Genomic DNA, 26,863 nt, shown 5'->3' on the forward strand with positions numbered 1-26,863 from the left:
TTTTAATAAGAGCTAGTTCCATTTTTACCTCTAAAATTGACGACAGTGATAGAAATTACCCCTAAAACAAGAAAAGGTCAATTTTTACCCACAATTTAAAAATCCCTTCCACATTTTTCCTCATTCAAAATTTCTCCAAACGAGTTCTGGCATGCATGCCATGTAGGCGGTTTTTTCTTTTGGTGCTGATCCAGTCCATTTTTTGTGAGAAAACCGGTTCAGGCCAGCCCACGTCTGGTCTGGCCCGCACCGCACCATGCCTAGCTTAGGGCGCCCCTAGCCTGGTTAGGGCCGGACCGTGCCGCACCCGACCCTGGTCTAGTTGCCCTCTCTGGTTGGAACCCAAGTTCCCAACTCGCCGGCCGTTACCTCTCTCTCCCTCTCCCTCCCTCTCTCTCTCTCTCTCTCTCTCTCTCTCTCTCTCTCTCTCTCCACCGCTGGTCATCATCGCCATCGCTATCCAGCCTGCTAATCGTCGCCCTTCTTTTTTCCGCCATGTGCTCCTCTAGCTCGATTAGATCAGCTCTACGCGGCCGCTCTGTGGTAGTGCCATCGATCCCTTGCCATTACTTTGGCGAGGTAGTTAACGTCCCCAACACCGAGGAGCATGATGATTGGGTGTTTTACAAGTGCAAGAAGCATAGTGTAAGCAATAATGTTGTTGTTGTCATAGGTTTGGCCAGTTTGTGGCTAACTGTATTTCTGGATTTTTATATATGAATTTCATACATGAATTGTGATTTCTAGCGTTGGGAGCTATAGTATGTTGAGCATCTGGTTAGTACACGATTACTTGTTGGTGATGTTGTTGGATAACGAAGTAGAAAAAAATTATATTGTGTACACGCCCAGGATGATAGCTCTCTGGAGATGGAATAAGGTTCTCACTACCTCGTCCCCACGGCGCGTCTAGCGTCCTTGGAGGGCATGTAGAGGTGTGTCTCCGACGGATCTTGCAGGATTTACCGGTGTTTGTATTTTATGGATACACTTAGATCCGGTCTTCGTTCATCGGTGTTCATGTGTCTACAGGTTGGATGATCTATACTTCTATTCATTGACGACGGTTGTTGTTCTAGTGCGCTGGTCTTATGGGGTCTTATCATGACGACATCCTGATTATCTACTCCAACAAGGTTTGCCCGGCTCGATAAGGGAGGGTGTGCCTTTGGCTCGCTCTAGTGCTTATAGTTGTCTCTAGGTGGTCTATGGACCTGTATGTAATTTTTTGTTACCTTTGGTGTTTTTGTACTAGCATGACTATTGATGAATGGATTGGAAGTTTTTCCTAAAAAAGGTTCACACCAATGATAGTAAGTAAAATTTACACAAGAGACGAACAGTAAAAAAATATTTGTCCACCCATATATGTCGACGTTTATTGCTAATTTAGGGACATAATGGTCTTAGTGGAAGCATTCCAGAAGATAATGGTAACCTGAAGCTGCTAAAAGTTCTTCAACTCCCCAGATGCAAGTTCACAGGCACCATCCCTTGTCACCTCCTCCAGCTCTAGCTGAGCTCTCCAGTTCTTCTCCATGAGTGAGTTGCAATGGGAGCATCTCAACATCCTCTGGTAGAATCTGGAACAAGAATGAAATGAATGAATGAAAGCCATGACCATGCCTCCGATAGGAAGATCGAAGAACTGGTGCCAACATTTGGGATCATGGGATCCTAATCACGATGGGAAGATTAGGAGGATAATTGATTTGATGCCAACATTTGGCATTGCCAATACTTGGCAGACCAACAATTGGCAATATCTAAAGTTACCAAAAATTGGCAACTTCTTTTGAGGTTGGCATGTAAACATGGTAACCAACCAAGCACTAGCCAGTATTTGGCATTTGCCAAATGTTGGCAATGCCAATTTTTGGCATCAAACCAATCGTGCTTTTGATATTATTCTTTCGTAAGTCCACATACTGCTTTTCAAAGCTCTAACTAATTAACCCATACTTTTGTAAGGGAAATGCTTGAAATCAGTCGGCTAAAGAAACGCTAGCGTCGACCACCTCCTCTGGTTGCCACATGCCCACCGCCCACGTGGACCCCACCCACACGTCCACCTTATCCCACTAAACATAAGCGTCGCTCGCTCCAATCTCTCTCTGGGTATCTCCACCACACCTCCTCGGCCTCTCTTCTCCGTGCGCAACCGCACAATCTCCCTGCGTTGGCGCTTCCTTCGATGCCTCCTTGACTCGCTCCTTTGTGTGCAACCACACTTCTTGGACCGAAGTGTGGCACCACGCTGCTGCATGCCGGTGGCAGACACCACTTCGATCAAGGCGAGGGTTTGCACGATGATATAGGGAGGCGAATGTGGGGCTCGATGTCATGTTGTGTTACGGTCGGGCAATCCCTCAGGGGTGAAGCATCGGTCAATGGACCGCCGGATGGCGACAGCCACGACAGGGCTGTATTTCTGAAACATGCATGGTGTTGTAATGGTATGCAATAGTGGCTATGTTGTTGAAACATCCATGGTGTTGTAATGGTTTGCAACGGTGGTTATGTTTCTGAAACATTTGTATTGTTGCAATGGTCTGCAATGAGGACTATGTGTTTGAAACACGTGTGATGTTGCGATGGTGACCATGGTGCGCTTCTGCAACATGGGTCTTGTTTCAAAAGAAAAAAACGATGACAAGGCTTCTGTTGCAGAGGGTTGAGCGCAACATGGTACATTATCACCCGATCGACGCGTCGCACCCAGAAAAAAATTCTCCTCAACTCTTGGATTTCCTCAATCTAATGTGAACAGACTATGGAGTAATCAGAAATTACAAACTTTGACTAAAAATGTGGAAAAGGGCAGACCGGTAAATAACATTACATCGATAAAAGAACTGTAAATAACATCATTAAATTTGTTAAAATTTTGTTTGAAACTTATAATTGAACTTGAATGTTCGGTGGCTTTCTTTTTTAATTAACATGCACGTGGCAGTCAAAGATACATACAGTATCAAAAGACAAAGCCAGCATGTTTTTTTTTCTTTGAGAATCTAAGCCAGCATGTTTATTGTGATTCTTCGTATGAATACTAGTCTGTCATGATTCAAAAGATGAAATTTTTAGGACGTTGATAACTACCACATGTGTGGCATTTAGGGGGTATCTGCCGTACGCCCCGTGTGGCATCGACACAGGCCCGCCCGCCCGATCACGTCCGGGCGCATCCCGCTACAGCCCGCACGTTCGGTGTGCGGCGCGATCGCCCGCATGAGCACGTCCGGGCGAGCGACCATGCGACCCGCACGACCCGTCTCGACCGTCGCCCCTCCCCGCCTGCGAGCCACACGCCCCGCGTGGCAGTAACCACACGTCCCGCCGCGATTGCCATGGTCCGAACCCTCTTCCATGTACGTGTAACTCCAGTTGCCATGTCGCTGAACTGCAATTGCCATGTCGGACAACTACAGTTGCCATGTCGCTGAACTACAGTTGCCATGTCGGACAGTTGTCCGTGATTGCTCAACTGCAGTTGCCATCTCAGGTCAAGTGCCGGATGCCATTTTTGGGCAACTGCAGCTGTTGCCATGTATGGTCTGGTCTACTGCAGTTGCCATGATTTGAAAACTTTAGGAGTTGCCACCTACTACACTAGACAGTTGCCATGTAGCACTACGAAACATGGCAAAAAAACATGTCCGGGTAAAGAGAGAGTTGCCATCTGCTTACAAGCACACTAGGGCAGTTGCCATGTACCCTGCAAAAACACATGGCAACTGATAGCTTTTGGTGTGTGGGAGAGGAGACGGGCATGTGGGCTACGGTGGTATCTTTAGGAGTTGCCACCTACTAACACTAGACAGTTGCCATGTAGCGCTACAAAACAGACGTGGCAACAATAACATGTTCAGGGTAAAAGAGAGTTTGCCATCTGCTTACAATCACGAACAGGGCAGTTGCCATGTAACCTGCAAAAAACATGGCAACTGGGCAGTCGTGGGAGATGGGGGACAGAAGTCGTGCGGGGCGTGCGGGCGCGACGGCAGTTCCACCGCACGCCCCGAGTCGCAAACGCTGACATCGGAAGGAAAACAGCGTGCGGGCGAACTCCCTCACATGCCACACACGCGAGTTGTCCTACGTGGCACAGAAAATCAGCCCTCTCGTGTCAAGATTCGTGCAAAAGATAATGGGTGGCGATCGAGACGTGTGTGCGAGTTGGCTAACGCTCACACGTATGGGCGTTAGTGTTTTTGAATTTTTAATTAACTCGCAGTCGACTGCCAAAAATACACCAAAGACCAAAGAGACCACGTCAATGTGTAAGACGATTTGTGTTTGCAAACGAGGCGAGTAGTGGGAATGGATCCCATACATCCTCATTATCCATTCTTCATGGAAAAATGGATCCATATAAGCCCCACGGGATCAGAACCTCTGACCAGCTCCGGAGGAAAACGCGAGATCCGGGAAGCTTCCTCGCTAGATTCAACCGGATCCACGAGGTCAAGCCGTCCAGATCCATCAACACCAAAACGGAGGCAACCTAAAAATCCGTCAAAGGCCGGGTGTCGTCGCCCGCTGGTTTCGGTCGTCGGGCCTGCCTGCGCCCGCGCCGCCGTCCCACGACAGCAGCCGGCCGCTCTGACGCAACGGCTGCCGCGCCTCCGCTCCACACACTCACCGCTCCCGTCAGAGACATCGGGCTTGACAAGGTTGGACCGGCCGGTCAGCGATCGATCGGGCGATCAGGGTCGCCGCCTGGTGCGGCTCTCTTTATTTTTTTGGCTCGGATGGCGCGGCTCGTTCGTTGGGCGTGCGTTAACGGCTTGGGGAAGGGGGCACGGTGTCACGCACGCGGGCGCAAACTGAAAAACCGCTTTTCTGAAGGGACCCGTACGCCTGGTCACGTGAGGCATCCGGGCTCCGGGTTCTGTCCAACGGCTTTCGGTTAACCAGGCAAGCTTCGTGCTCTGCACGGCTTCCGCAAAAGGTTTTTTGCGTGTGCGGTTTTGTGCTTCTTGTTCAAGCTGTTGCCTATGTTATGTCATGTGAAGGAGAAAAATAATGTGAACAGATAAAGCAAGCCAACCTGTTGGTTTAGAGGAAGTGCCAAAAGAAAAGATGGTCCATGTGTAGTACTACCAGATAATTGCTTCAGCTGTTAACCCTTTGGTAGTTCTTCTAAATATTTAGATTAAACATCTGATTATCCAAAGCTTGCCTATGGAACAAGATATAGTATTATCTGTCCGAATCGGATCGGATTATTCAAATGTCAAAATCTCTTACCATTCTCTATAAAACCAGATTCCGAAATGGTTTAAAATTATCCTGACCACTTTCACACTTATTTTTCTACTGCAATTTTAGGATTAGTTAGATGTGCATTCTAGCAACAACTGATATTAGCAAAGGGGTAGAATGTAAATGTGGTCTATGTGTAGTAGACAATCCTTTCGGTTGTTAACTCTTGGCAATTCTTCTAAATATTTAGATCAAATTAACATATGATTATCCGAAGCTTGCCTATGGAATATGATATGGTATGGGCATTATCTGTCTGAATCATACTCGATAATAGTTGGATGTCAAAATTCTCTTAACATATCCTATAAAACCAGGTTCAGAAACGGTTTCGATCGAAAATTTTCCTAACCACTTGCACCCTTATTTTTCTACAGCAATTTAGGATTAGTTAATGATGTGCAGATTAGGTTAATAAGATTGATAACAAATTCTAGCAACTGATATTGGCAAAGCGGTAGAACGAAATACGTCTCCATCATGCTATCGATTACATCAACACATTAGACATGGAGAGATTACTGCAGCACCTTATCTTCACGTCTTCTGACTTTTTTGTCTTTTCCCGTGCACACCATCGTCCACCATTTCGGGCCTCTTTGATTCGTAGGATTTTGAAAACGTAGGAATGGGAAAAGTATAGGATTGGAGTGGCATGCCCACTTGAATCCTATAGGATTAACAAGGAGTGTTTGATGGCACATGCAGGGGCGGAGCTGCATGGAGCTACCCTGTTGCACCGGCAACAGGGTCAAGTTGGTTTCTACTGATAGTTTAGCACTTGGATCAAGCGTGTGCATGAGTGCATCAGGCTAAACTAGCAATGGTGCAACAGGGTAGATGCAGATGCAGCTCCGCCCCTGGGCACATGAAGAACAAAGGAAATATAAAAAGAGATTGGAGTGGATGTTAGATTTCCTATGAAATGTAGTACAGAAGATTCCATAGGAAAAAATCCTATGGGATTCAATCCTATGAATCAAAGAACCAACATAAGAAAAAATCCTAAGGATTTCAATCCTCCAGAAATCCTAAAAAATTCATTTGAATCAAAGGAGCCCTTCACCGACACTTCATTGCACTATCTTCACACGATAGCTCTAATTATTATGTGTCTGTTTCTAAAATCTGGCCCAGATTTGAATAAGAAATATGGCAAAATTTGAGAGAATATGCCCGTATTTTTTTGTATGGAAAGCGCAATGTCCAAGCTAATGTATAATGATGCAACAGTACATAGCACATGGTTTTATCGTTAATGTTGAAGGTGTATAATATGTATGGTATGTTGGCTTCATCATGAAATGTGGAACAAAAATTGCGATGCACGAACCAAAGCAAGAATAGTAATTATGATGACAAGTCATACATCTCTTTCTTGTTATACAGTCTCTAATCGCATCTCTAGCATGACTCGGCATGTAAGTGGATCTTACGTACATTTCGCTACAGATAGACAATGATGTGCATTGAAAACTGTTAACATCTTGACAAGCTCGTAGTACACGCAGCTGGAGTGGCAATAACATACGTTTGACATCAATGATCGGCCTATCATGGTCCCTACTATTGATCATCAAAGGGATAGGATGAGAGTTCCGCCCACACTGCCAAGGATAAACAAATTTACACTTATAGTGTCGCCTTGGTAAGACGATTTCAACATTTGTGTGGGTCCCCAAATAATTTTCCTGCGTTAGATAATGTATTTTTTAAAACGGGTTTTCTTTTTCTCATATAGATGAGAAATAACAAAGTCTCGTCAAACTTCTACACTATGTGATTAAACAAACAAATAAAAGAAAAAAATCATCACGAATCTCCACGCAAAATCCATGAAGTAGGAATTAGATGAGACATGGTTATTTCGTATCTAGATGAGAACTAGTCACACGCTAACAATATTTGGGACAATCGGTTGAACCAACACGCCCTTTCTCATGATTAAATCATCATGATATAATTTTATAGAATTAAACTACATCACACACATGAATAATGGAGCCAATTGTGCTAGACACTCTAGATGTCATAACACACATTAAATCACTCCTTATCCCAAAAATTTCACCTCTCCTCATCAATCATCATCACACTTTTTTCTTGGAGTTCCCTTCCTCCAATTACCCACCTTCCCCCCCCCCCCCCCCCCCCCCCCCCCCCCCCCCCCCCCCTCGCAACCTTTTGGAGTTTTCCTCTCTTCCTTCCTTCCTTCCTTCATCCTCTCCTATAAATAACCTCTGCCTTCCAGTTAGGCCATTACACCCACACCGCTCAAGCCATCACGCACACAAAGCACACCCATCTCGTGGGGATTTTACGGTTCTGCCCCTGCCCCGTGCGCGACCGGGAGCCATCATGAAGCTGGAAATCATGCCCAGGCAGAGGGCCCTGGAGGCGGGGCAGCGGGAGGAGGCCATGGAGATGAGCGGCCTCGAGCTGTGGAAGCACGAGAAGCCCCCCAAGATCTTCCCCATGCCCCCGCCGCTGCCGCCGCTGCTGGCGGCGCCGGGGGCGGGGGGCTACGACGAGGCCACGCTCGTGCCGCCGCTCAACTTCGCCATGGTCGACGACGGCATCTACCGCTCCGGCTTCCCCGCCGCCGCCAACTTCCGCTTCCTCAAGTCCCTCAACCTCCGCTCCATCGTGTGAGGATCTCTCTGCTCCGCGTGCCTGCAATTATTGCGCTGCTCGTGTCGTGTCACGTGGTTCTGACGTCCGCCGGCTCATCGCTCAGGTACCTCTGCCCGGAGCCGTACCCGGAGACCAACACGGAGTTCCTCGAGAAGAACGGAATCAAGCTCCACCAGTTCGGAATTGAGGGCCGCAAGGTAACCAAAGACGAACAATCTGGCTTTGCCTTTATGAAATTCTCCTCTACGTTGTTTCTCTTGATGACAATTCTTCTTGCTGGCAATTCTTGGAGAAGGTAGAATCGCGGCTTATAGATAGATAATCATGATTACTTTCCGGAAGATACGAGAATTGCTCGCCAAGAACCGAGGTCGTTGATCATGTCGCTATTACGCGTCCTAGATTAGTACTCGCCTAGGTGGCTCGGGGGAGAATCCAATGCATCCCTGGCTGGATTTTATTTGTTATCAACTGACTTGCCTAATAGGCGCATCTATCTCCTTCCTCCTACCACCAGCCTGGGGATTTTTCAAGTTTTACGCCACATCGGCGGTGGTCCCTTTCAGCATTGGTTTGATTAATCGACCCAGCTGTGCTGCTGATTTTAAACAACAATTTTTTTTCTAACATTCTCAATGGTTTCTAATTTGTTTGCTCCTGTGATAACAAGGCTGGTAGTGAGTGTGCATAGTTCACAAAGCATCTCCATTATCCCCTTTCATTTTATTTTCTTAGTTTTTTTTCTTTTCCTTTTCTTGTTTGAGTGATATTTTCACTGTTTATGCAAAGTAGGTAGCTCATGGACTATTTGTTTTTTTTTTGCAAGAAGGACACAGTTTATTTGGTACAGGAATTTTTCTTGTAGAGGTTTCAGTGTGAGCAGCTCATGGGACCTGTAACTCCTATTCACGCCATATGCTCTTGCTCTTTAGGTGGTTTTAAGCAGCTTTAATGGTCCCAACAGGCGATGCCCAGTTTTGTGAATTAAAATTGTTGGTTGATGCATGCAGCACCACTAGTTGTTATGTGCTCTGTTTGGCAACCTAATCCACAATGGTCCATGCGTTAAGTTGATATTGGACTGATCTAGCTTCCTGAGTCAAGTTGGACGAAATGTATAAAAAGCTCACGCACTGAAGAGGATAAAAGAACAAGTTGTAGTTTTTCACTATGCAGATGGTGCCTCAGAAAAAAAATATTTTTTTCACAAGTAAGAAAGAAAAAGTAATAATTGTGGGCATGTCAGTATGGCACACAATGATAGCGGGGGCATGTCCAGTGTTGTTCTGTTCTTGATGAGAGGGGATAACATAACACTGGAGGCCTAGATCTGCCACAGTTTTTCGAGATCCGTAAATTGCCCTGTTCACCGAGTAGATGGAACTGAGCATGGAGGACAGTACATTGGATTCTTCCTGCTGGCAAAATGATTGCTGATTTATCATGCTAGGTTTCAGTCCTATATAATTTTTCGGCTGGATGATTGATTAGATCGCCACATATAGTCTGTGCCAGGGATCTATCAATGATAGATCTGAGCATGTGAAATCATATTTTGGATGAAACCTTTTTCAATTTTGTTGTTGTACTGTTCCCTGTTTTCATGTGACCATGTACCTCCCTGGTGCTTTGCATCTGATGTTGGCATAATATAAATATCTGCATGCAAGCATAAACATATGTGGTGCTGCTTCTCCATGTGTTCTTGCTGGTTTTCCTGAATAGCAAATGTCATGGTGTTTTACATGTAATTTTACCTTCATTCAAAAGATTTTCATGCCACTTATGAACAAAAGCTGCAGTAAATTGTTGGTATGGGAAGTTCCATACTTCTTTAAAAATTAAATTGTACAATAATTTTTGAAGGTACACATATTATAGCTGAAAAACATTTTCTAGAATTTTACCCTTTTACTTTTGGAGGTTTAGGTGCCATTATTTGCTCAGTTCATTGATGACAATTGTGACATAGTTGTGGGCAAAGCTTCCAGATTTTCTTTCAAGGGGTGACTACAGTTTTCTTTATTATAATGTTGCTTTAGATATTCTGAAATCCAGTATTTTTATGTGATTAGTCCGTTTTAATTATTCGGGAACTGGTGAAGCGGTCAAGACAAATCATATTTATAGTGTCAAAAAACTACCCCAATTATTATTATTATTTTTATGTCTGAACTTCCAGGTCATCCATGACCTAATGCATAATTAAGTAGATTTGTCATTTATATGAACCGGTTGTTCTGTTGCTGTAAAGCTGGTTTGTTCCTTCCTATTGGTCTGTGTGTCATAGTTTCTTACATTAGCGTTGTCATTGTCAGACTTTTTTTGCAATTATAATTATTAGTTAGCAGGGACATCCAAATGTGGTTTGTAGTCCTACCGTGAAAAATAGTACATGATGGATGGTTGACCTTATGCTGAACCCTACTTCTTTTTATGAAGAAAATCATGTCACTCGATAGACAGACATGGCAAGTTGGGTTTTTTCTCCAATATAATAAGATCCAATTTGTTGAAACCACTGAAATAATGAAACTGGGGCACTAGCTAACCAGCAGAAAGATTTCAAGGAATTGGTCATCTATTTTTCTTTGTCTGATTCAGCCTTTACTGGACCTTGGTACATTTAGCGTACAATATTTATCAATGCTATAGATTTATATGTAACTCTACACACCACATTTCATGTTACAACTGCTCATTGTGTGTGTAATTAATTCTAAAGTCTTGATAATTCCACCATTCATGTCCAGAATCTGATGCTTGGTCTGACAATGCCTGAAACTCTGTTACTGCAGGAACCATTCGTTGAGATACCCGATGAGAAAATCCGGGAGGCGCTTAAAGTTGTCCTAGGTACTTCATCTTCCATTGATCCTTCCCATCTCGGTCACCTCCATCACAGCGTTTCATCTCTCTTACTCCTTTCGTTTTCTTTCTTCCAGATGTAAGAAATCAGCCATTGCTTATTCACTGCAAGAGAGGCAAGGTAAGCTTAATCACTTTTCATTTTAAGCTTTGCAGCTGGTATTTCAAGTCGATAGCTTTCTACTTGCTCACCGTGCAATACTTCGTTTGTATCTGCAGCACCGAACTGGATGTGTCGTCGGTTGCATGAGGAAGTTGCAGAAATGGTGCCTGTCTTCGGTCTTCGATGAGTACCAGCGCTTCGCCGCTGCGAAAGTGAGGAGCACCGACCTGAGATTCATGGAGCTGTTCGACGTCTCGAGCTTGAAGCACCTGACCAACTCACATTGTTAACCCAGGGCGAGTGATCGCTCGCCCCCGACGTCCTCCCAGATTCTAGTACATCTCCATGCTGTCCTCCGGCGGTCACTGAACCGAATCAGCAGTGAATAACTTTTGGAACCCGTAGAATGAATCCATGAGATAGTGGCGAGACCTCTGCAAAAAAGAAGATTGAAGAAGAACTTGAGAGCTCTATTTTTCCCCTGCTCAGGTCCCTGCAGATCCTAAGAACCAGAAAGTTGTGGGTAGGATTGCAAGAGGTTTTCTTTTTCTTCGGTTACTCTTGCGATGAATTCACCATTGTTTTCGGGTACTGAAGCTCTGTACTCGAGCAGCATTGCTAGGCAGAGAGCTTGGCTCTTCTTTGCATGAATGCATCTAAATTAATCAGAGGCTTTTGGCATGGCATGCGACTAATTGGGCTGGCATTGGCACACATAGAACTTAATGAGTAATGAGCGTATGAATGGCGGATGATACTAACATGTACTCCCACCGTTCGTAAATATAAGTCTTTTTAGAGATTTCAATATAGACTACAAAGGGATGTATAAAGATTGCGTATATAGTTTTCATTGAAATTTCTAAAAAGACTTATATTTAGGAACGGAAGGAGTAAGACATTTGAGACCACAACTCCACGAGGGTGCTGTTCATGTGCGATCGGTACGAGGAAATTTTCAACCTCCCCAGGAGATCATGTAATTCGTCTACACATGATAAAACATGGCAGGTCCTTGTGAGACAAAATGTGGACTCCTCTGTTTGCAAATAACATAACTAATCTTGTACCACTGTTTCACAAGTTTCAGTGTGAGATAGAAATTACACTTGTAGATGTTTTTCTTTTATTTTCGGTCTATACAATAAACAATGCTCTCGCTAGTTTCTCGTATAAAGAACATGATTTGTGTTAAAAAAAGTAACATTACTTTTTACAGTGAAGTAACATGAATTTCCTTCTTGCTTGCTATGGTAGTCGAATTTTTCTCTAGTGTAAAAGTTGTAGGGTAAGGACTGAGGAAAATCCTATCTGCCGCTCAATGCGGCAAATAGTTGCCAAAACACACAGGGTAATGTGAATTGGGCGGGCACATTCCCCAAACCGCACAGCCTTTCTTTTCTTTAATATGATATTTCTTTTTTCTTTTCTTTTAAATTTTTAGTTATTTTACTTTCTGATTTTTCTTTTAAAAAAATCACAAATTTAGAAAATGTTCATATCTTTTTTGATATGATCGTTTTCAAAATAATATTGGAATGAAATTTTTTTCGCATTAAAAAAATTGTTCGGAATTTAAAATACAAAAAAAAAATATTTTTTTTCCATTTTAAATTTTGGTTTGCAAATTTGGAAAGTGTTTGAAGTACAAGAAAAATTATGCAATTTTGGAAAAAAATGTGTATTCGGAAAATGTTCAAGTATTCAAAACATTAATAAAATATATTTTTACGTTTCAAAAACTATATGCATTGTCATAAAAAAATCACAATTAAAAAATTCATATTTTTCATCGTTTGCTTTTTCACAAAAACGAAATTGCAGAAAAATGTTGATAATTTTACAATTTGTTCGTGTTTTAGAAAAAATCATAAAATGAGAACAGAACATGGAATTCCAATTTTTTAAAGCTGAATCATTTTGAAAGGAATGTTTTTTTAATCTATGAACAAATTTTTAAAATACAAACTGTTTTTGAAATCCCAAACAAAATTTGAAAATGTGTTTTTTAATTATGAATAGCTTTTTGAAATTTTGCACATTTTTTTCAAAAACAGGAACACAATTTTTAAAATAATAAGCAGGAAAAAGAAAAAAGGAAAAGAAAACCAAATTCCAGTAAAGAAATGAGACAACAAACACGGGTATCCCGACGAAGAAGCAACATGCACCGGGGAGGGGTAGCCGGGCGACACAACAATTGGTGTGGATTGTTTGGCAGACCAGAGGTCGGTCAGCTGGATTAGCAGCTTGTGGTGGCACAACATTTTGAGATTGACAAAGCCGCCACAGACGTCTTCGTAGTCGACGGAATTTCTCCTCCTACTAAACTGTGATGTGTTGATTCCACACAAGGAATGTAAGAGCAACTCCAACGGGGAGACCCAAACGGACACCGATTTTGTCCGTTTGGGTCGCCCGTCCGCGTGTCCGCGTCCGCTTTTTCGTTTGGGTCGGCGGATGCGCCCAACGGAAGGCAGACGCATTTTTTGCATGTCCGCGTTGGTATTTAATCGAACACCTGATGGGCGAGCTCCTGCGCCACCTCGCCCCGCCCCACACGCCCGCGAGCTCGCCTCCGCCGCCTCGCCCGCGAGCTCCGCCTCCTCGCACGCGAGCTCCCGGCCGCCGCTCGCGCGCAAGCCCCACCCTCCGCCCCGGAGCTCACTCCGTCCCCGCGCCCGCATGCGCGTGCGGCTGGCCGCGGCTAGCTAGCTAGCTAGCAGCCGGGCACGGCAGCACCAGCAAGCATGCACAGCCAGCGGCGGCTAGCTAGCTAGCTAGCACGCCCGCGGCGGGCAGCATTGGATGCATGCACGACCAGCTGCATCCAGTTAGCGCACGCGCGCGGCCGCAGCACCAGCACACATGCTCGCGGCCAGCTGCGGCTGCTTGTGGCTCGTCGCCGGTCAGGACTCAGGAGCGCAGGGGCGGCGGCGTGGGTGCGGCGAGTGCCGGCCAGTCGCGGCGGGGCCGGGCGCGGCCGGGGTGAGGCGAGTCAAGGATGGGCGCGGCCGGGCGCGCCCGAGCACGGTGAAGCGAGGCCACGGCGAGTTGAGGACGGGCACGGGTGGGCGCGGCAGGGCGCGGCGAGGCGACGCTAGGCGTGACCAGACGCAGCAGCGGGGCGCGGCTGGGAGCAACGAGGCGAGGCGATGGCGAGTCGACGCCGGGCGCAGCAGGGCGAACCGCGGCGAGGCGGGGTCGACGAAGATGCCACGGGAGGAGGCTGGCGAGGCGCTCGCAGTGTGGCATGGATGAGGAGAGAGAAAAAAAAGATGAGAGAGATGGGTGTGATGGGTGGGTGGTTGGATGACATGTGGGCCACGCGGCACATGCAGTGGGCAGCGGACGAGGAGAGAAGAGAAAGCGCCCGCTTTGTGTCCGCCGGCGACCCAAATGCAACCCAAATTTGAGACGGAAATGGGTCCGCGCGGACACAAAACGGACGCAAAATAAAAATGAATCTCTGCGTTGGGTAGTCTTTTTTGTCCGCACCGATCCAAACGAGCACAGGCGGACCAAATGGGTCGCCCCTTTGAAGTTGCTCTAACCATCTAATCAGTTCGCTCACGACCGAATGCTTTCGCTGAATCATTGTGGCAAATGATAAATTGCAATGGAAACAAGGCAAATTATCAAAGTACAAATTTCGATTTACCCAACATAAATAGAGTTGGTCACGAGATATCGGTCCCCTCCTCCCCGCACAAGACACAGATTCCGAGCACAAACAGTCTTTCTGCCAGAAAACAACGTCCCTCCCACCGACGGTTGGGGTCCGCCGACATGGCACCCACATGTCATAGACAACTGGCCAACTGCGAGGCATCCGAGGCCTCCACACCCTTCTCGCCTAGTCGGCAGTCTCGGCTCCTGCCCAAAAATTTCGATTCGCACACTGTGCAGGCAAAAGCCGAGAGAGAGCTCGAGCTCAGCTCCCCACTCCCCCCGAGGCCCCAACCCTAAGCCCCTCGCCGGGCCCCAATGTCGAGGCCAGCGGCCGCGGCCGCAGCGGCGCTGCTGGTGATCCTCGCGGCGGCGGGCGGCGCGGCGGCGAAGACCACGATCGAGCCCTGCTCCAGCGCCGACTCGTGCGCGGCGCTGCTCGGCTACTCGCTCTACGCCGACATGAAGGTCTCCGAGGTGGCGGCGCTCTTCGGCGCGGACCCGGCGGCGCTGCTGGCCGCCAACGCGCTCGACTTCGCCTCCCCCGGCGCCGCCAACCGGATCCTCCCCGCGGGGCTCCTCCTCCGCGTCCCCACCCGCTGCGCCTGCGCCGACGGCGTCCGCAAGTCCGTCTCCGTCCGCTACGCCGCGCGCCCCGCCGACACGCTCGCCACCGTCGCCGACGTCGTCTTCGCGGGCCTCGCCTCCGCCGACCAGATCCGCAGCGCCAACGGGCTCGCCGAGGCGGACCCCGACGCGCTGCTCGACGCCGGCCAGATTCTCGTCGTCCCCTTCCCCTGCGTCTGCCTCAACTCCACCGACAACAACCTCCCCGCCGTCTACCTCTCCTATGTCGTGCGGGTCGGGGACACCGTGCAATCCATCGCTGCCACCCACGCCACCACTGTCACGGATCTCAGCAATGTGAATGCCATGGGGAGCCCCGTCGTGGCACCCGGCGACATCCTTGCAGTTCCATTATCAGGTAAAATATTTTCCCAATAGTAGGACCGATTAACGCTGCCACTGAACCCGACTGCCTCAACACATTCCACATCATTTTCCCACCAATTGTGCTGTGAAGTTATCTGCGGATGTCATTTCACCAATAGCTGTGAATACTTTTTTGCTTCTCCGTTTTATACTTGCAAACCAGATACAAAAAGACCATTGTGAAGGCTGTAAAGCGGCAGATTGGTGATACTTTAGGCCATGTTAGAAATGTTAAGCTTTTTTAGACAAAAGGCACGGGGCCTGGCTTTATATTGAAAGCTAAAGATTGTTTGCATACAACATACTACGATTATTACCAGGTTGCAGCCCAGACCCAAAAGGATAGAGTGAGGAATGGAACTACCGTGAACAATTAAACACCAAAGTATTTTTGGAACTGATACTAAAATGACAGTCATTTGCACAGTTGGCGGTTGGATGACAATGCTATGGTTATCCAGATTCGGAATTTTGGCTTTTGGCAATTACTTTGAATGATCAGATCAAATGCTCATTTTGGTGTTCACCTATGTGGAGCTGTATGCATCATTTTCCTCGCCTATTTCACTCATAAGGCGACAGCCTTTTTTACAAATAAATAAGTCATCTTCCAGCTCCTATGTTTCCCACAACTGATCAAATCAGGTCAATCTTAAGTTGTATGCCTTCCTGCCACAGCATTCTCAGTGCAGCAAAAGATTGATAAGTCCGAGTCTGAGTACAACTTCATTAGGCTGAGTCAGAATCTTGTACTGAATTGGCATATTGCTCCAACATTTCCACAAGGCCCAACAGACAGCGGCCATTTGATGAACGTCAACGTTTGGATTTGACGAATGTTGGATGCATAAATACATTTTAATCTGTTTCATATCGGTGGTCCAGGATTGGGATAAAGTATGCTTGAGCCTGCTAGGTTGTAAAAGATTAACTTTTCTGTGTTTGGTGAGGTACATGTGGCCATATAGGTGATGTGGATACCATGATTGTTATGAGCTCTCATGTTGAGTGCACATATCAATCAGTATGCTAGCTTTTCCTTTGGATAATAGGAATTAGAAAAAATATTAATAGGAAAAACACAGGAATAAGATGACACATACTTATAAATATTAATTGATGGATCTTTACTTTTATTCATGTAAGGGTTCTTTTACTTCCATTGATTTTCCTCTTTTTGCTGATGGTTAACTATGAAGGGGAGCCTTGGCGCAGCGGTAAAGCTGTTGCCTTCAAGTCCTGGAAACAGCCTCTTGCAGAAATGTAGGGAAAGGCTGTGTACTATAGACCCAAAGTGGTCGGACCCTTCCCTGGACCCTGCGCAAGCGGGAGCTACGTGCACCGGGCTGCCCTTTTTTTTTTTGCTGATGGTTAACTATGTTCAGTACTGATAGTTGAATTGGATCTGCTTGCCTGCTTTGGTACCTCTCTGTTTATTTTTCTAATGATGCCTGCTATTTGTTTCTCTGATTAGCATGCGCGTCTACGTTTCCTAACTTTGCTTCGGACTATGGATTGCTCGTGGCAAACGGGACATATGCACTTACTGCTGGTAACTGTGTGGAATGCAGCTGTGGGCCAGGGGATCTCAAGTAAAGTTACCTTGTCTTTTGTTCAATGTAGTTGTATTACTGAAGTGAGTTTCAGACAGTAATCTCCATTTTCTCTTCCCCTGCAGTCTGTACTGCACTCCAGCTTCATTAGGAACGTCATGTTCAAGTATGCAGTGCTCCAATAGCAGTCTAATGCTTGGTAACGTGACTACCCAGCCCACCAGCGGTGGCTGCGGTGTCTCGTCTTGCAGCTATGCCGGCTTCGTTAACGGAAGCATTACCACATCGTAAGCAAAAAAAACCAAATAATCTTTGTTCAGCTTATCCGGGTTGAAGATACTTACATAATACATCTTTGCGTTTGCAGGCTGTCCTCGGGTCTTCAACCTACATGCCCTGGTAAGTATTCTGTTTTCTTCCCATTTAGTCCACTGTACAATTGACTACTGCCTACCGAATACTGTATGCAACTATTTATACTTATCATCCAAAAGGACAAGGAGAAGAGTGAAAATGCATTGATATTGAAACATGTTTCGGAAATATCATTAAGGCCTTCTTTGGTTTGGAGGAATCTTGTAGGAATTTCATAGGACAGGATTTCTATATGAAAAATTCCTTTAGACCCCTTTGGTTTGTAGGAATATGATCCTATTCCTATGGAGGAATTCTTCCTATCATTCACATTTCATAGGAAAATAAACATTAGGCTAGACTCAATTGAAAAAATCCTATGATGTGAACCAAAGGGCATCTCCTTTCCTATTCATATTCATAGGATTTGAGATACATGGCATCTCATTTCCTATTGTTTTCCTACCCTATGAACCAAAGGAGGCCTAATATGCTTGTGAAATACTGAAAATTGAACCAAGCCGCATCAAGCATTCCCAGAGTCCGATCGATTAACACCAATAGTTTTTGACTTCTTGTTGGGATACATAGAACAATGGAAAATCAGGTGAAAACGACTGCCAGGTTTCAACGTACTAATCTGAAAGAATTTTTTAGTACTGAATAAGGGAATTTTTTACTTGCATGCTAAATTCAGGATCAACTTCAACCTCATTTCCAAGATACAAGAAATGCATATGTTTAGTACTGCTATTCGTTTTCTTCAGTCTCCTGCTTGTGCTGCACCAACTCCTGTTTCTTATCTGTATATTGCTCCTCCCCTCACAGGACCGCATCAAGTTCCTCCACTCATGGAGCCGTCCACCGCAGCAATCCACGACTCGTACCTTGCTCCATCGCCTTCGCCAGGACCTGGGGAGGCAGGTGGTGATGTTCCTGGTTCGTCTGACCCTGGAGCATCCTCCCATTCTCTTGCTGGAAGCCTCTCGCCCTCCGTGCATCAGCTGCATCAAATGATCCTCATTCTTTCTCTAGTCTTCTACCTGCATATGTGAATTCTTCTGTAGGAATATTATTGGATGAATTTGTATCGGATGGGGCCCTCATTTGGGCCCGGTGGAACCTCGGCGACATGGTTTTCCAGCTCCTCTCTTGCTCACCGTGTCTAACTACTTCTGGAGTTTCAGTAGGGTTCTCCATTTTTTACAGGCTTGCTTCTCTACGAATTGCATCTGTTGCATTGAAGTTTGTGGTTCATCAGATCTCAGTCAATGTATCTAGGTTGGTACAATTTTTCCCGAAACCAAAAGCATTAAATGGAAGAAGAAATAATGAAGAGAACTAATTTTTTTTTGAAACCAAACGCATTATATGACAGAAGAAAAAAGAAGACAAGTCTGGTGAGCAGCAGGGCACTGTAGTGATTCTGTCCATTGTAGCGAACTGGACCCTGTAGCGAGCTGGTTCACTACGGTGATTTTTCTTGTTATTATTTTTTGAAATATGAATATTTAATGGAAATGCGATTTGTTTTTAAATTTCTGGAAAATTTTAAAATTGATAACTTTCTAAAAACGTGAACGTTTTTTGAAAATGTGCAGATATTTTTTGAATTTTTTAATATTGAAAACGTGGACATTTTTTTAAACTGTGAACAATTTCTTGAAAATCTGAAAAAAATCAAATTCGTGAACAATTTTTCAATTTTCATTTTTTTAAATCACAACTTTTTAAAAGCACTGCGAAAATTTATTGAAAATGAGGACACTTTTTTGAATTTGTGAACAATTTTATAAAATACTAATATGTATTTTTCTGAAATTTGTTAATTTTGAAAAAAGAGAAAGAGCCGGAAAGGAAATCAGAAAACCACTAAAAACAACAAAAAAATGAAAATCGATCCAGGAACCTTCTAGAAGGTTCCCAAAACCGGTAGAAAACCATACACTAGGCTATGCTAAATAGGCCGGCCCACCAAGAGTGATCGCCTCGCCTAGCTGTGTGTTTGGGCAACCACTGGACGCAGTGGTGTTAAAAGAAAAGAACTGTTGTACACAGTGAGCGTCTAATAGATTTTGCCCATCTATATCTTGTTTCTAGCGAGCGAAATGCTTAGGCTCACTACATGATGTATTTGGCCGACATGCAAACCACCCACAGTCCGCTACCTGTTTCTTTTTTTCATAAGCAGCAGGTAGTTCGCATGGCCGTGTTTGGTTGACCGCAACACCCCTATACTGGTTCTGCGGATGCAATTTTGGCCCATTTAGGTAGCTGGGCTGCATCAAAACCTTGTTCCGGCAAGAATCGCAAAGCACCACTCAGCCATGCCGTGGAGAAACGGCCAAATTGATAGTTTTCCTTAGCCAGGCTCATCTCGTGTAGATTGTGAAAACGTGGCTCTGAGTTCGTGTTAGCGGGAAGATGGCGCGAGCTTGCGCGCGTCCTCGGATTGTGAAAACGTAGACCTGTAGGTAGTATGGTAGGTTATGCAAGTATTGCTTCATGATGTTGTGCGAGGATGTGGTAGGTCAGATGCTAGTGCTCCTGTTTTAATACCATGATAGGTTTTTCTTGTCGTCGTTGATGACGTTCATGGTGTTGTGGTAGATCAATGCTTATGTGCTAGTATTACATGATTTCTATTCTAGTATGCTAGGTTTTGCTTATCAGGGCCGATGATGTTCATATGGTGTTGTGGTAGATCGATGTTTATGTTCTAATATGTTAGATTTGAAGGAAATATGCCCTAGAGGCAATAATAAATTTGTTATTTTATATTTCCTTATTCATGATAAAGGTTTATTATTCATGCTAGAATTGTATTGATCGGAAACCTAAATACATGTGTGAATACATAAACAAATACCGTGTCCCTAGTGAGTCTCTACTAGACTAGCTCGTTGATCAAAGATGGTTACGGTTTCCTAACCATGGACATGTGTTGTCATTTGATAACGGGATCACATCATTAGGAGAATGATGTGATGGACAAGACCCATCCGTTAGCTTAGCATAATGATAGTTCAGCTTTATTGCTATTGATTTCTTCATGTCAAATACATATTCCTTCGACTATGAGATTATGCAACTCCCGGATACCGGAGGAATACCTTGTGTTCTATCAAACGTCACAATGTAACTGGGTGATCATAAAGATGCTCTACAGGTATCTCTGAAGGTGTTTGTTGAGTTGGCATAGATCGAGATTAGGATTTGTCACTCCGAGTATCGGAGAGGTATCTCTGGGCCCTCTCGGTAATACACATCATAAGCTTGCAAGCAAACGACTAAGGAGTTAGTCACGAGGTGATGTATTACGGAACGAGTAAAGAGACTTGTCGGTAACAAGATTGAACTAGGTATGAAGATACCAACGATCGAATCTCGGGCAAGTAACATTCCGATGGACAAAGGGAATTACGTATGTTGTCATAACGGTTCGACCGATAAACATCTTCGTAGAATATGTAGGAGCCAATATAGGCATCCAGGTTCCGCTATTGGTTATTGACCGGAGAGGTGTCTCGGTCATGTCTACATAGTTCTCGAACCCGTAGGGTCCGCACGCTTAACGTTCGTTGACGATATAGTGTTATATGAGTTATCTGATTTGCTGACCGAATGTTGTGCGGAGTCCCGGATGTGATCATGGACAAGACGAGGAGTCTCGAAATGGTCGAGAGGTAAAGATTGATATATAGGACGATGGTATTCGGACACTAGAAGTGTTTCGGGGTGTACCGGGTGATCATGGGAGTACCGGGCACCCCCGGGAGGTTAGTGGGCCTATTGGGCCATAAGAGGGGAGCACACCAGCCCACCAGCCCACAAGGGGCTGGTGCGCCCCCATGGCAGCCGCCCTAGTGGGGAAAGGAAAGGGAGGGGGGGGGATTCAGCCTCCCCCTCCTTCCTCTCCCCCCTTTCCTTCCCCCCTCTGACAAATATGGCAGGGGGCGCGGCCAAGGGCAGGGGCCCAAGTAGGATTTGTACCTACTTGGGGCGCCCCTTGGCCTCTCCCCTCTCCCTCCCACCTATATATTGTTCGGAACGCAGTATTTCAAAATTTTTACCTACGGTCACGCAAGATCTATCTATATGATGCATAGCAACGAGCGGGAGAGTGTGTCCACGTACCCTCGTAGACCGAAAGCGGAAGCGTTAAGTAACGCGGTTGATGTAGTCGAACGTCTTCGCGAGCCAGCCGATCAAGTACTGAACGAACGACACCTCCGCGATCTGCACACGTTCAGCTCGGTGACGTCCCTCGAACTCTTGATCCAGCTGAGGCCGAGGGATAGTTTCGTCAGCACGACGGCGTGATGACGGTGATGATGAAGTTACCGATGCAGGGCTTCGCTTAAGCACTACAACGATATGACCGAGGTGGAAATCTGTGGAGAGGGGCACCACACATGGCTAAACAATCAACTTGTGTGTCTATGGGGTGCCCGTATATAAAGGAGGGGCCGGCCGGCCTCATGGTGCGCCCCCAAGGGGGGGGGATCCTACTCCTACTAGGAGTAGGTTCCCCCCTTTCCTAGTCCTAATAGGAGGGGGAAGGAAGGGGAAGATGAAGGAAATATGCCCCAGAGGCAATAATAAAGTATTATATATTTCCTTATATCATGATAAATGTTTATTATTCATGCTAGAATTGTATTAACCGGAAACATAATACATGTGTGAATACATAGACAAATAGAGTGTCACTAGTATGCCTCTACTTGACTAGCTCGTTAATCAAAGATGGTTATGTTTCCTAGCCATAGACATGAGTTGTCATTTGATTAACGGGATAACCTCATTAGGAGAATGACGTGATTGACATGACCCATTACGTTAGCTTAGCACCCGATCGTTTAGTATGTTGCTATTGCTTTCTTCATGACTTATACATGTTCCTATGACTATGAGATTATGCAACTCCCATTTACCGGAGGAACACTTTGTGTGCTACCAAACGTCACAACGTAAATGGGTGATTATAAAGGTGCTCTACAGGTGTCTCCAAAGGTACTTGTTGGGTTGGCGTATTTCGAGATTAGGATTTGTCACTCCGATTGTCGGAGAGGTATCTCTGGGCCCACTCGGTAATGCACATCACTATAAGCCTTGCAAGCATTGTGACTAATGAGTTAGTTGCGGGATGATGTATTACGGAACGAGTAAAGAGACTTGCCGGTAACGAGATTGAACTAGGTATCGAGATACCGACGATCGAATCTCGGGCAAGTAACATACCGATGACAAAGGGAACAACGTATGTTGTTATGCGGTCTGACCGATAAAGATCTTCGTAGAATATGTGGGAGCCAATATGGGCATCCAGGTCCCGCTATTGGTTATTGACCGGAGAGGTGTCTCGGTCATGTCTACATAGTTCTCGAACCCAAAGGGTCCGCACGCTTAAAGTTACGATGACAGTTATATTATGAGTTTATATGTTTTGATGTACCGAAGGTTGTTCGGAGTCCCGGATGTGATCACGGACATGACGAGGAGTCTCGAAATGGTCGAGACATAAAGATTAATATATTGGACGACTATATTCGGACACCGGAAGTGTTCCGGAGAAGTTTCGGATTAAACCGGAGTGCCGGAGGGTTACCGGAACCCCCCAGGGAAGTATTTGGCCTTAGTGGGCCTTGAGGGGAGAGAGAGGGCAGCAGCCAGGAGGTGGCGTGCCCCCTCCTAGGAGGAGTCCTAGTTGGACTAGGAGAGGGGGGCGCAGCCCCCTTTCCCTCTCCCTCTTCCTCTCTTTCCTTCCCCCCTTCTTTTCCTAGTAGGACTAGGAAAGGGGAGTCCTACTCCTACTAGGAGGAGGACTCCCCCTCTCTCCTTGGCGCGCCTAGGGCAGCCGGCCTCCCCCTTGCTCCTTTATATACGGGGGCAGAGGGGCACCTCTATACACACTTGATATACGATATTTTAGCCGTGTGCGGTGCCCCCCTCCACCATATTACACCTCGATAATACCATTGCGGAGCTTAGGCGAAGCCCTGCATCGGTGGAACATCATCATCGTCACCACGCCGTCGTGCTGACGAAACTCTCCCTCAACACTCGGCTGGATCGGAGTTCGAGGGACGTCATCGAGCTGAACGTGTGTAGAACTTGGAGGTGCCGTACGTTCGGTACTTGATCGGTCGGATCGTGAAGACGTACGACTACATCAACCGCGTTGTGATAACGCTTCCGCTGTCGGTCTACGAGGGTACGTGGACAACACTCTCCCCTCTCGTTGCTATGCATCACCATGATCTTGCGTGTGCGTAGGAAAATTTTGAAATTACTACGTTCCCCAACAGTGGCATCCGAGCCTGGTTTTATGCGTTGATGCTATGCACGAGTAGAACACAAGTGAGTTGTGGGCGATATAAGTCATACTGCTTACCAGCATGTCATACTTTGGTTCAGCGGTATTGTGAGATGAAGCGGCCCGGACCGACATTATGCGTACGCTTACGCGAGACTGGTTTCACCGTTCGGAGCACTCGTTGCTTAAAGGTGACTGGCGGGTGTCTGTCTCTCTCACTTTAGTTGAACCGAGTGTGGCTACGCCCGGTCCTTGCGAAGGTTAAAACAACACCAACTTGACAACTATCGTTGTGGTTTTGATGCGTAGGTAAGAACGGTTCTTGCTAAGCCCGTAGCAGCCACGTAAAACTTGCAACAACAAAGTAGAGGACGTCTAACTTGTTTTTGCAGGGCATGTTGTGATGTGATATGGTCAAGACATGATGGGATATAATTTGTTGTATGAGATGATCATGTTTTGTAACCGAGTTATCGGCAACTGGCAGGAGCCATATGGTTGTCGCTTTATTGTATGAGATGCAATCACCATGTAATAGTTTTACTTTATCACTAAGCAGTAGCGATAGTCGTAAAAGAAATTAGTTAGCGAGACGACAACGATACTACGATGGAGATCAAGGTGTCGCGCCGGTGACGATGGTGATCATGACGGTGCTTTGGAGATGGAGATCACAAGCACGGTGCTTCGGAGATGGAGATCACAAGCACGGTGCTTCGGAGATGGAGATCACAAGCACAAGATGATGATGGCCATATCATATCACTTATATTGATTGCATGTGATGTTAATCCTTTATGCACCTTATCTTGCTTTGATTGACGGTAGCATTATAAGATGATCTCTCACTAAAATTTCAAGATAAAAGTGTTCTCCCTGAGTATGCACCATTGCGAAAGTTCTTCGTGCTGAGACACCACGTGATGATCGGGTGTGATAGGCTCTACGTTCAAATACAACGGGTGCAAAACAGTTGCACACGCGGAATACTCAGGTTAAACTTGATGAGCCTAGCATATGCAGATATGGTCTCGGAACACAGAGACCGAAAGGTCGAGCGTGAATCATATAGTAGATATGATCAACATAGTGATGTTCACCATTGAAACTACTCCATCTCACGTGATGATCGGACATGGTTTAGTTGATTTGGATCACGTAATCACTTAGATGATTAGAGGGATATCTATCTAAGTGGGAGTTCTTAAGTAATATGATTAATTGAACTTAAATTTATCATGAACTTAGTACCTGATAGTATCTTGCTTGTCTATGTTAACTGTAGATAAATGGCCCGTGCTGTTGTTCCGTTGAATTTTAATGCGTTCCTTGAGAAAGCTAAGTTGAAAGATGATGGTAGCAATTACACGGAATGGGTCCGTAACTTGAGGATTATCCTCATTGCTGCACAGAAGAATTACGTCCTGGAAGCACCGCTAGGTGCCAGGCCTCCTGCAAGAGCTACGCCAGAAGTTATGAACGTCTGGCAGAGCAAAGCTGATGACTACTCAATAGTTCAGTGTGCCATGCTTTACGGCTTAGAACCGGGTCTTCAACGACGCTTTGAACGTCATGGAGCATATGAGATGTTCCAGGAGTTGAAGTTAATATTTCAAGCAAATGCCCGAATTGAGAGATATGAAGTCTCCAATAAGTTCTATAACTGCAAGATGGAAGAGAATAGTTCTGTCAGTGAGCATATACTCAGAATGTCTGGGTATAATAATCACTTGATTCAACCGGGAGTTCAACTTCCGGATGATTGCGTCATTGATAGAATTCTTCAATCACTGCCACCAAGCTACAAGAGCTTCGTGATGAACTATAACATGCAAGGGATGGATAAGATAATTCCCGAGCTCTTCGCAATGCTAAAGGCAGCGGAGGTAGAAATCAAAAAGGAGCATCAAGTGTTGATGGTTAGTAAAACCACTAGTTTCAAGAAAAAGGGCAAAGGGAAGAAGAAAGGGAACTTCAAGAAGAACAACAAGCAAGTTGCTGTTCAGGAGAAGAAATCCAAGTCCAGACCTAAGCCTGAAACTGAGTGCTTCTACTGTAAGCAGACTGGTCACTGGAAGCGGAACTGCCCCAAGTATTTGGCGGATAAGAAGGATGGCAAGGTTAACAAAGGTATATGTGATATACATGTTATTGATGTGTACCTTACTAATACTCGCAGTAGCACCTGGGTATTTGATACTGGTTCTGTTGCTAATATTTGCAACTCGAAACAGGGGCTACGGATTAAGCGAAGATTGGCTAAGGATGAGGTGACGATGCGCGTGGGAAATGGTTCCGAAGTCGATGTGATCGCCGTTGGCACGCTACCTGTACATCTACCTTCGGGATTAGTTTTAGACCTAAATAATTGTTATTTGGTGCCAGCGTTGAGCATGAACATTATATCTGGATCTTGTTTAATGCGAGATGGTTATTCATTTAAATCAGAGAATAATGGTTGTTCTATTTATATGAATAATATCTTTTATGGTCATGCACCCTTGAAGAGTGGTCTATTTTTAATGAATCTCGATAGTAGTGATACACATATTCATAATGTCGAAGCCAAAAGATGCAGAGTTGATAATGACAGTGCAACTTATTTGTGGCACTGCCGTTTGGGTCATATCGGTGTAAAGCGCATGAAGAAACTCCATACTGATGGAATTTTGGAATCACTTGATTTTGAATCACTTGGTACTTGCGAACCGTGCCTTATGGGCAAGATGACCAAAACACCGTTCTCCGGAACTATGGAGAGAGCAAAAGATTTGTTGGAAATCATACATACAGATGTATGTGGTCCGATGAATATTGAGGCTCATGGCGGATATCGTTATTTTCTCACCTTCACAGATGATTTGAGCAGATATGGGTATATCTACTTAATGAAACATAAGTCTGAAACATTTGAAAAGTTCAAAGAATTTCAGAGTGAAGTTGAAAATCATCGTAACAAGAAAATAAAATTCCTACTATCTGATCGTGGAGGAGAATATTTGAGTTACGAGTTTGGCCTACATTTGAAACAATGCGGAATAGTTTCGCAACTCACGCCACCCGGAACACCACAGCGTAATGGTGTGTCCGAACGTCGTAATC

At 45.4% G+C, this 26,863-nt stretch overlaps 2 protein-coding genes across 2 annotated transcripts; both read left to right on the forward strand.

Annotated features, from left to right (window-relative positions):
• Positions 1–7,518: 7,518 nt before the first annotated feature.
• Positions 7,519–11,541, forward strand: LOC123165070 (probable tyrosine-protein phosphatase DSP2). Its single transcript, XM_044582698.1, has 5 exons — positions 7,519–7,916; positions 8,006–8,099; positions 10,701–10,758; positions 10,848–10,891; positions 10,990–11,541. Exons 1-5 carry the CDS (start codon positions 7,627–7,629, stop codon positions 11,161–11,163), a joined length of 660 nt encoding a protein of 219 aa, XP_044438633.1. The 5' UTR covers positions 7,519–7,626; the 3' UTR covers positions 11,164–11,541.
• A 3,205-nt stretch (positions 11,542–14,746) lies between these two features.
• LOC123165948 (lysM domain-containing GPI-anchored protein LYP6) lies at positions 14,747–18,648 on the forward strand. The gene is made up of 5 exons (XM_044583709.1): positions 14,747–15,527; positions 17,010–17,127; positions 17,214–17,375; positions 17,456–17,487; positions 18,271–18,648. The coding sequence occupies exons 1-5, from the start codon at positions 14,861–14,863 to the stop codon at positions 18,495–18,497; spliced, it is 1,206 nt and encodes a 401-aa protein (XP_044439644.1). The 5' UTR covers positions 14,747–14,860; the 3' UTR covers positions 18,498–18,648.
• The last annotated feature ends 8,215 nt before the right edge of the window (positions 18,649–26,863 follow it).

This window comes from Triticum aestivum, chromosome 7D (genome assembly GCF_018294505.1).
Source record: "Triticum aestivum cultivar Chinese Spring chromosome 7D, IWGSC CS RefSeq v2.1, whole genome shotgun sequence".
Taxonomy (NCBI): Eukaryota; Viridiplantae; Streptophyta; class Magnoliopsida; order Poales; family Poaceae; genus Triticum; species Triticum aestivum.